General features: G+C 39.9%; 1 protein-coding gene across 2 annotated transcripts in view; it reads left to right on the top strand.

Annotated features, from left to right (window-relative positions):
* LOC109989824 (arf-GAP with Rho-GAP domain, ANK repeat and PH domain-containing protein 1) overlaps positions 1 to 11,098 on the top strand; it is a 45,574-nt gene continuing 34,476 nt past the window's right edge. For both annotated transcript variants that reach the window (XM_020641718.3, XM_020641717.3), the window contains exons 1-2: positions 1 to 152; positions 8,320 to 9,475. In XM_020641718.3, the coding sequence (XP_020497374.2) occupies positions 8,397 to 9,475 (1,079 nt within the window). In that variant the 5' untranslated portion in view covers positions 1 to 152; positions 8,320 to 8,396. The remainder of the gene's footprint in view (positions 153 to 8,319; positions 9,476 to 11,098) is intronic.

The following is an 11,098-nucleotide window of genomic DNA, read 5'->3' as shown; positions in this document are numbered from 1 at the left end:
CACCGCCTGTCTAATTGTTGCTGCTGCTGCTTCTCATTCGTGTGAAAAAATGTTATCCGCTATTTGGCGTCGGAGTTGTGGCCGCTTGTTGAACCCCAAAATACTAAATTTGATTTTGTTTCAGTGAATTGGATACATCAACGACTTTAAAGGTAAGTGCATGACAAGAAGTTATTACTGTTTTCAGATATAAACTTTACGAAAACAGTCTCTTAAACTCAGCAGAACTAAAACCAAACTCAGGGAAAATTAAGTCCTGACCATTAGCCTGACCTGCTGCGACAAAAGCAACATTAGTCGGTCTTATTGACCCAACATGCTAAAGAAAAACCATGTAAGGAAACATGTTCATGCTAAGACCGTTAGTCGTGTCCACTTCTGCTTTTAGTAAACTACCTTTGAGCCTAATATAGTGAAGAACAGGAAACAATTCTCGACTGGCATGGTTAATTTTAACTTGCAAGTTGTGCTTGGCTGCTCTTATCTTTTTTCGGGAAATGCTGAGAGGAAATGTGTTGTTTATCCCCAGTGGAATTCGTTATTTTTAAGCTGGCTGAGAGGGATGAATTGACCATTAAATCGAGGTTTTGAACCACGTCTACGACTACACCTGTCGGGAGAAGAGAGTATCAAGCTCTCCCCCCCCCCCCCCCTCACAAGCTAATGGTGTGAGAGCTGTCAGGTAGCAGGTGGATCTGACCTGAGACAGGTGGACGTCCAGGCCTCGCATATAGATCCAAAGCAGGGAGTTTTACATTCTCATATTTATTGGCCTTTATCTCTACAGCCCACACTACAGCTAGACCCACGTATGCTTGTGGTTGATTATGCTTTAATGGTACAGTACTCCTACATGTTTTTTTTTTTTTAGTTCCACCTGTGTGTTTTTAGAGATGTGATAAATAAGCGATCAGTTGTTTAGATAAGTGGAAACTCTGATAGTGTTTCCCTTTGCTGTGTCTATTCACTCTGGGCGATATTATTTGCATGCAAGCCGAAGAATAGAGTCCTTTTTGCATGAATTACTTGGTCAATAGACTTTTTAAAGCCTATTTAAAATATTTGTGGACAGTTCAATGTTCTCAAAGAAGCTGGGCTCCTGAATGTTGTGTCAATTGTGGTTAGATGTTGTTCAGGTGCATATTTCCTACAGAACTTGCTCAAACTCAGGTGGGTTTATCCCTCTTTAAGAAAACGTAAACAGGATCATGTATATGCATTCAGAGCAGTCATGGAAGGAGTGTCAGAAAAGGGTTTCAAACACAAAATACAAGAAGATATATTACAGATATCATTGTCAGAGTTCGTGATGAGTCCGCCTGAGTGTCTGCTTTTAGCCTTGAAGTGCTTAGTGACAGGATGTTGTTTACCAAAGTGAATATGAATACATTATTTCCCCACCCTTCAGTTCAAACCTTGATTTATTGTTTCAAAGAAGGCTGCAGTGCTTTAAGTTGAGCCAAAACACATTCACAATCTTGATTGGAATTGGTTGTGCTTCTTGCTGAGGATGTAAGCTCTAAATTATTTAACGGTCTTTGACATCAAAATGCAGGGAAAGCTTTGTATGTCTGTCTTTCCTTATGGAAAAGTGGTAAACACAAGGGACATATGTTTCTTTTTTCTCTCTTCGGTTTTTTCCTCTCCATGTATCTCATAAGTTCACATGATAACTCTCTTCTGAATCACTCTATAATGAGGTGAGAGGGGGGGGATTACCTCACTGGTTCAGGATGCATCAAGCAGCCTGACAGTTGTATTACACATGCTTGTATAAAAAGCCAAGTTGTGCAAGAAGTGATCACTTTTGGCAAACACTAAAATTACATTAACAACTGAAGAGTTTATGCCAGGTCAGGTTTACATGGCTTCTGTGGATAAACGTGATGTCATTTTTTGTGATCTTTTCTATCATGGAAATTTAATTAAATAACATGAAATCATAGGTCGATGCATATACGTATCTTCTTCATCCTTTCAATCTTCAACCTCCCTTGCACCCACACCCAACCCATGAAGTATGGATACAAACTTAATAGTGTTTGTGTGCGTTGTGCACTAGCGCATGCTTTTGTATCAGAATGATCTGAAGGAAAGACAGCTTCCTTTTAAATAACATTTTACATTTTTACACTGATGTATGCAGGATAAATAGTGGTGACAGTTCTACTGATTTTATTAGAGAGGTGACGCCTAAACTTTATGGTTATTATGAGGATGTAGATTGTTTTGCTGTTGAGTTGTACTACATTCGTCTGACAGGTGTAAATAATATTTAGTCTTACCAGTAGTGGTTAGCTGCTGCTTTTTAAACTGTTCCTAATGGTACATAGCAGTAGTTTCGACATATTGAATAGAGTGATCAAGTTTCAGCTGATGTGTTACAATAAGAACTCCTGGAAAGGTTGTAACTTTGTGGTATCCTCAGTTTGCTCTTGAGTTTATATCAGCTGACTTCCAGAAGGCCCATCTGAAGTGAAAACATTGTTTTCATCCCAGGCTGATGACTTCGGTCCCATTTAAGGACCCAAAGGTTAAATGTGGTTAGTCAGTGGAGGGTTACCATGGGAAACTTCCTGCTGTGAAATGTTTCAGCCTGAAGATTTAGAGGCACACACACAGGCTCGTTCATCAGTGGACATTGTTCATTTCTTTACTGGCAGGACTGAGTCACTATTGAGTCTTAATGACAGTGGGCTGAAAGCAGCAGTGTGTGGTGGTCGGTTTATGAGTCATTGCTGGTGTGTGAGTGTGAGTCGTTTTTTTTTTTGTTGCAGAAATCATTTTAAATACACCTTGATGGGAATCAAAACTTCTAGGAATATTTACTTTTAAGTGGCTCCAGAAGTCATTTAGCCAACGAAAAAGTGAGTTTAGAAATTGATAAAAAACTTTTCAACATTTTCTTTTTTTTTTAAACGTCTTGACAAGAAAAAGCTATTTAGACCTGAGTCTCCTTTAATGAAGTAACCACTACAGTATATCTCTGAGAAGGTAATATCGTTTATATTTTCTTTGTGACATGGGCAAACTACTGCCAAAAAAGCCCTCTTATCTTCAGGTCTAAAGGGCACGGTCACACTGGCCATAATTAACAGACTGCTCTTACAGTTACCATCACAAATAGAATCTTCTTCAGGAAATCCTGCCAGTCAGTCAGGAAACCAATATGAAACTTAGCATAGGGCTGCAAAACCGCCTTTTTCCACAGAAAAAAAAAAAATTCAAGGTAGTGATTTTGTTCAAATGTTTTGCTTTGTTTTCTCTGGACAATTTCAACCTAAAACAATCTCTGTTTGTAAATGGTAAATGGACTTAAGATGGTATAGCACTTTTTCTAGTCTCATGACTACTAACAGTGCGTTTACACCGCATATCACACCTAACAATTCTCACCCATTCACACATTGATGGCAGTGGTTGCTATGTAAAGAGACCATTTATACACACTCATACGCCCCTGCCGAAGCAGCAGGAGCAAGTCGGGACATGTTGCACAGGAGCTGGGGATCGAAACCCCAACCTTCCAGTTTAGAGGCAGATGATTCTACCAACTGAGTCACAGCCACCCCAATGAGTCACAGCCACCCCATGTCCTAAAAAGTGGTTTCAAATGCTAATAAACAGAATGTGATGATTTGCAAAACATTGAAAGTCCATATATGATTGGAAAAAAAGCCACAAAGACAACATGTCAGATGTTAAAACTGAGAAATGTCATTGTTTTGGAAAATTATTTGCCCTATTTGAATCTGATGCTGACAACATGTTTTCGAAAATTAGGACATTTCCAGCAAAAAAACCCACATCCTCATAATAATAATAATAACCATACAGTTCCATCATCACATCTAATAAATGTAATACAACATCATTTAATGCAGGATAGTTGCATTACGCTAGCTCAGTCTGTGGTCCTTGTTTTCTTCCCCTGTGAAAATGTACAGTCTTAAACAAAGTATATGACCCAAGCTTAAGCCTACTGTATTGACTTTTTAAACAGGGTGCATGAATTAAATAAAATAAAGTCTACACAAGTTTAAATATTTGATATGTTGTATTTGTTCTATTCTCATTTAAAAATAGAGTTATAATATTTTGCAAATCCTCCCATTCTGTTTTTATTTGTAAGTTTACACAATGTCCCAAAATTATGAAGTGAACAATTTGGCTCAATGAGAGGTGTTGCTCACTTCTACTTGAAGCACTTTTATGCTTTGTGTGTGTGAAGTGCAGCACACTGGGGTATAGCACCAAATATGCATTCATAGAGCACACGTAATGTCAAAACAATTGTAGAGCAGACTAGTTACAAATTTAAATATCTGTTCTATTCAAAACTGAAAATTCAGATCCTGTAATAACCTCCACAGTTATTTTTTTCTTACAGCTGCCTGATGAAGATAATAACCGTCTAAGGGATGCAGATGCTTCTGCAGTTAGGAAAGAAAATAGTTAGTTCACATATTTTTAATAGCCCAAGAACACACAATACAATATGTTGATGTTTCCAGCATGATAGTGCATAATATGCTGTCAGTAACATGCCTGACACTAGGAAGGTGTTGTGCATGCTAATGTGATAAGTTGTTGCTTAGGTGTCAAACGCTGTGTCAAGTGTAATGTGTCAAAGATAACGTTTGTGAGATGTAAATGTTTTTTTGCCTTCTTTTCAAAAACGCCTAGTGCTTAAGTACAGTCTTATGAGTTAAGGAAACAACTTTAATGCTGAGGACACCCACTGGAGATGAGGGCCTGACATTATCAGACGCAAATCAGAGAAAAATGTGAGAAAATGAAACGTCCACGCTATCTGCTGTGATGAATTAAAATGAGATACACACAATATTTTAAGGTGAGCACTGGTTTAGGAGAGATTGGTCAGATTTAACAGTAGGGTTTCCACCATGCATTGCCCTCCTTCTTTTCAGTGTGTGTGTACTTTCCCAGGCAACAGAATGCCCCATTGTGAAGGCAGCACAGAGACTCTGTTATTGGCTGCTTTGTGAGTGGGAGGGAGGTAGTGCAGAGAAAGATGGAGGGAGGGAGGGAGGGAGGGATGGAAAGATAAAGGACCTGAAATGTCCAGGGAGCAAAGTGCTTGTCGTGTATTGTAAAAAATAAAATAAAAGCACAGGGAGTCAGCCGCTGATGTGCAGAATTTATGAAAAATCTAAAATTTTCTCTGTATTATGTGAGTTCATGAGAAAGTTCTTTGTTTATTGAAGCAGTTCAAGAAACCTGTTGACAGTCACATGAAAATATGCATGTTTAATTATTTTCTTTATTTAGGTCTGCAGTACACAGAAGACTAGCAAAAGACACAGAGAGGAAGCACATATGGAAATAAAAAAGCAACTCCAACAACTATAAAAAAAAATGTAATCTACTGTATATGATAAGTTGTAATATGTAAAAAAAAAAAAAATACTTATACATTCAAGAGCCGTCCCTCTTTTGCAGAGGACTGCTGGCAAATTAAAACAAATATTTCTACACTGCAAAAGCTGTTGGATAAATTATTTTATACGGCTCATTATAGTGGGTGAACCTGGATTATATTTCTTAATGAGAAGCTTGAGAAACAGTAAACTACTGAGAAGTGTTGTTTCACAATACCTGAATATTTTTGAAGACTGTTAGTCAGGTTGTAAATCATCAGCAAGACTATGCTCTTCGTGCTTCAATCTAAAAGGTTCATCAGTCACATTGGGGGATTTAGGATGTAAATGACCTATTAATAGGCTGAACCCTGGAGACTTACATCGGTTCTGGTCTGCCACTTTCTTTATTCACAGCTGTGTGTCTCCTGTGTCACATCATGCATGCAACCTCCTCATGACAGATCATATATGGCTCAGTTATTCAATGGCAGTTACACCCAGTGAGGGTGTATCTGCGTGATGTTTAAAACGTTTTTCATTTGTTCTTGCCCTCTTTTAAGCACTTGTGCCACACACACACACACACACACACACACACACACACACACACACACACACACACACACACACACACACACACACACACACACACACACACACACACACACACACACACACACACACACACACACACACACACACACACACACACACACACACACAACAAACAGAACATGAATGGCTGATGAAAGGCTTTTCTAGTCCAAATTGCTGAGATGATAAATGTCTTCTCAAAAATGCTGAGACCCGGGCGCGCTGGTGGTGCAGTGGTTAGGGCGCGTGTCCCATGTATTGAGACTCTCGTCTCGAGCGGTAGGCCCGGGTTCGCTTCCACCCGTGGCCCCCTTCCGCATGTAATTCCCCGCTCTCTCTCCCTGGTTTCCGACTCTGTCCACTGTCCTCTCTCTGCGTTGAAGGCACAAAAAGCCCAAAATAAATCTTTAAAAAAAATTAAAAAAAAATGCTGAGACCTGCTAAGTTAAATCTAGGAGTGTGTGTATTCTCATGTACGTTTCTGACTTTGCATACGTATGTTTGGTTTATGAGTAACACCCCAGTGACTGCTGAGGACCAAGAAGACTTTAATCCGCCTCATGAGGTGTTTCTGACTTCCTGAATTTAAAAATAGGAACTGTGTTTGATCAGATAGGAGATTGACACAGCCATGTCCTTGCGTCTTGTGTGCTCAGCCATGTCACAGAAAACATTCAACAGGAAATGAAAGGCACTCATTTCAGCATACTCAGCCACTTCTTGTTGGCATTTCTCGGGCTGGATGTTGTGGGTTTTTGTGTGCTCATCCAGCCCCACTAGCCCTCACAACAAGTACTCAATGAAATCAGGTCTGTGTCACGTTTTTTAGCTTCTCAGGGCAATCTGTCTCAAGTGTATTTGAGATATAATCTACCGCTGGTGTATTTGTTAAATGCTCCATACACAACGTATTAATGTGAAATGTAATCAAACACTGCTGAATTCAGTCTTTTTTTCATAGTGAAATACCCTTTTTAAATGTAATATTCAAACACATTATATACTGCAATAAGAAATGTAATAGTTTCATTCATTGTAATGTTCATTTTGTGTTTAAAGGCATCATGGATAAACATCTATCAGCCTATTTCCAATGAAGTGTACTCTCTGTGTACTTTCATTATTGTGTAATAAGGATTGTAGCTCTCAGTTCACTCATGTTTTTTTTTTTAGTGTATTAGCTCACGTTGCATTGAGATGGAGTTTTAAAAAGTTGAATCTACTTTTAATTTTTCTCTTAGGCACATTTGCGCTGCCTTAGTACAAGTAATATTCAGTCTAGAGGGCCACATAGAAAGCTGTGTGTTTGTGTTCGTGGTTTCAGCCTGGCAAACGAGCAGCTTCCTTTTGTAGTCTGAAGAGTGAGGCATGGCGATAAAACACAACACATTCAAGAGGGGTTTGATTGAATGTATTTTAAAGCAACAAAATGGCTTTTGGAGGTCCAAAGTTATTTTGCTGTCAGGATTCCTTTAACTGATGTTTTTTGGTAGTGCTGATTTATAATGACAACAGCCCCCCTTGTGGTATTACTCACAGTCAGGCAGGTTTGAATCATGGGAATGCAGGGAGCTGGCACTGCCTGCTGTTTGCAAACCAGGACCTGAAATTGTGACTGACCTGCCAACTGAAAACTTTTAGGAAAAATGTTCACTCTTAGACAGTTATAACACTGGCATGATGTACATAAATTATAAATGAAGACGTACAGAAAAGAGTCAAGAAAGAGAGAGCTGGTGTAAAAAGACGAGGAGGCTTTTTGTGAGGCTGGTCTTGAATCCACTTAAGCAGCCTTCAAGTGTGTGTTTGGGAGAAGTGAGCCAGTCGGTATGAACGTGCTGTGTGTGCCAATGCTTGTTGTGTCAATAACACTTCCTCCCATAGTGGTCTGTTGTGTTTTAGTACCGTCAGTGTATCAACTACTGTAAAGAAGCAATGTATGTGTAACACATAAGGGGGAATCACAGCGAGCAATGTAATTTCCAAGTTAAATTTGCATCAAAGATCATCTGACCTGAAAGTTTCTGACTTCACAAGGATAGTGCTTATCAAAGTGAATTAACTGCTATGCTATCTTTCTGTTAAGGCATCCACACAACTTCCTCCTTTACCAAGGTCACAGTCACAACTGTGACGTCAATTTATTACATACTACTTTGGGACTGCTGGGAATAGTCTATAAATCTGATCTCTATTAATGAATCATCATTTGGTCTGTAATTCCTCAATTCCTCTTTTTAAAAAAAAACTGTATTACAACAGTGTTTTTTTTTGCAAATGCTGAATGCAGTGCTTTTTTTGTTAGTCATACCACACATTTTAATTTTTGTCTCTTTCCCAGGTATTGTACACCATGATCTAAGGTGTTTGAAGTTTGCCTTTCCTCTGTGGACAAACTGGCCCTCACAAGCAACAGTCATGTCTCAGTCTGAGTCCTGTTTGTCAGTGTGGGACTGGTTGTGTGTGCTTCGTCTTGAGCAGTATTCTGAGGCATTTCGGAGTGCCGGGCTGGCAACTCTACAACAATGTCTCACCCTTACACCACGTCAGCTGGAGCATATGGGCATCACCCTGTCAGGTCACAGGAGACGCATTCTGGCTAGCTTGAACAAAACGCAGGGTAATGTTGACACAAAATCTGATAGACTATCTCATGTTGCACAGTCTGAGAGAGATCAGAGGTTGGAGGAAACAGGACCTGGTAAAATATTGCAGCGCGAGAGACCTGTGCCCGTCCCAGTGGAAGCTAAAGTTGTCCTTGAGGAAAAGGAGAAACTGAGAAGTGGTGATCCATTGATGACAATGCCCAGAGATAGAGAGCAACCAGTCCCCATGGAGAGACAAGTTTCAAGGATGAAAGACGAAAGTAGAGAAGGAGCAGAGAAGACACCAGTTCCTGGAAAAAGACAATACTTGTCCAAAGGAGGAGTAGAAGAGAGCAATGGAGGAAAAGATGGAGAGAGGGAGAGGCCTGTGCCTAAAGAGAGGACTAAGTTTCGCACTAGTGCTCCAGTCGATTGCCAACCCTGCCCTGATGATTCTCCAATTTATGACACCTCTCTACCCCCTGTCCCCCCACGAAGCACTCCCAACTGTCCCCCACAGCGCTTCACCTCACCCTTGAACCCCTCACCTCCACCTCGTTCACCTGCATCACCCAAACTGGACCAACATGATGTGACAGCCCCACCTGTACTGAGCAGATCTGTGTCCAAGAGTGCATCCCCAATCACAGCCCCTTCCCATACTCCCACACATGCCCCTCTTCACCCTCCAAGTTTCCCCTTGGCCCTAACTCGGCCTCAGACCTTAGCCATTCAGCTACCTGGCCAACATTTAGGCAGTGATGGAGGAAGAAAAACATCACCTGTCTCACCCATGGCTTCCCCCAGCAATGACAGAAGCGTTCCACCTCTCCCTCCAAAAGTAGGAGTGGGACCAAAGTGCCCTCCACCAATCCCACAACGGATTCCAGCACAGTCTCCCAAAAAGAATAGGTAAGGCATATGTTTAAATTGAAACACTCTCCGCCCGAAGTTTCCTGTCTCTCTTCAGCTGTTAACATTGGGGAAAAAAACAAGGAACAGATTAACTTCATATGTTACTATTACGATCAGTCACTTCCGCCTCAGTATGGTTATGGTCCCCCTCTCTGGGCCTCTTGACTCCTCCTGGTTGAGTGTTAACATTTTAGCCTTTCTTCCCCTTTAATATACATCTAATAACTGTGTTGTGCATGGTCAATAATGTTAAATATAGAGGTAAAGGTGACTTTAACACAAAGAGGGTGAATTTTATTGATAGGGTGTTATCCTAGTCAAAATCTAAGCAAAATTGAATTGAAGTAATATTAGTGATGGCTGTTTAATGTTTAAAGAGACAAATTAAATTGAAATCTCTGTACAATTTTAATTCTTAGAGCAGTGGTTCTCAACTGGTGGTTAGGGACCCAAAAGTGTGTCGTGGAGCCAATTTCAGTGGGTCGCAAACATTTAACTGGAAAAAAAAAGGTATAAATAGTCTATGAAGTGCTCATAAAACAGCACTCTGTTCCTTTTCTTTGTTCTGTCAAATGTGACGTACCATTCAAGGTCCAAACTGCACTATTTTCCATTCAATAAATCTGACTGGTTGAAAAAATATGAGAAATTTGGGTCACCATTTTCATGAAGGAGTTGGTGGTGGGTCCTCAGACTAGACCAGTTGAGAACCACTGTCTTAGAGTATTATGCTGCCATCTATTGGACAAAACAAGTACATTGCAACTCCTTGTAATTTTTCACTTGTGCCACAGTCTAGACACAAGAAGTGTTATTGGTGGCTTTAAATACACCCTAATATTAAAAATAGGATCTTTTCTAAAACTGAAAGCCCAAAACATTATGACTTACTGCGGTGAACTAAAGCTGAGTGGCTGGTTGATTACACATGTGAACTTAACCCTTTTCAATGTACATCTAAGTAGCCTGCCTATCTGTGAGGCTGCTGTTTGTTGTTGTGGTTTCTCATACCTGACCACTGGAGTGTGATATGCACGATGCTTTTTTTTTACAAAGGCTCTGTGGTGACCTCTTCTCAGCTATTATTTTCCTACATTGTATATGTGAATCTGCTTTTTGCAGGGTTAAAAGGTTTTACTCTGGTAGTTTCATGTGCTCTCTTGTACATTGAAACTGTGGATGTTATAATTCAGAAGTCATAAAGCTGCTGGTAGGGTTTTAAGAGACATTTTATCCTTTAACAGGACTAGACACCTCAGCTATTTTTACCAATAAGCTGTAGCAGTTATTTTTCATTTGTTGTTTTTTGTAGTTCCAAGGTAAATAATTGAATGCTTGGAGCTCCTTTCCTGTGTGTTATGTCAAAAGTAACTTTAGGTTTGCCTTAGGCTTTGAGTTTGCTAACTTCTTAGTGTCATGCTTTTTTTTTTCAGTGTGTGTGTTAAAGGGAAACAATCTGTAGAAAGAGGGAGGAAGTTACAATGGAGAACAAAACAGAGCAGTTACAACTCCTAAATTAGCTTCTGTGATTGACGGACAATGAAAGAGAGAGTATCACAAAAAGACAAGTAATTTTATATGAGAACCTAACTTCACTTTTGGAAGCCTCCACTAGTACAC

Source organism: Labrus bergylta, chromosome 11, assembly GCF_963930695.1.
Source record: "Labrus bergylta chromosome 11, fLabBer1.1, whole genome shotgun sequence".
Classification (NCBI taxonomy): Eukaryota; Metazoa; Chordata; class Actinopteri; order Labriformes; family Labridae; genus Labrus; species Labrus bergylta.
Note: the sequence above shows the minus strand (reverse complement) of the source record. Positions and strands in the feature narration are given on the sequence as shown.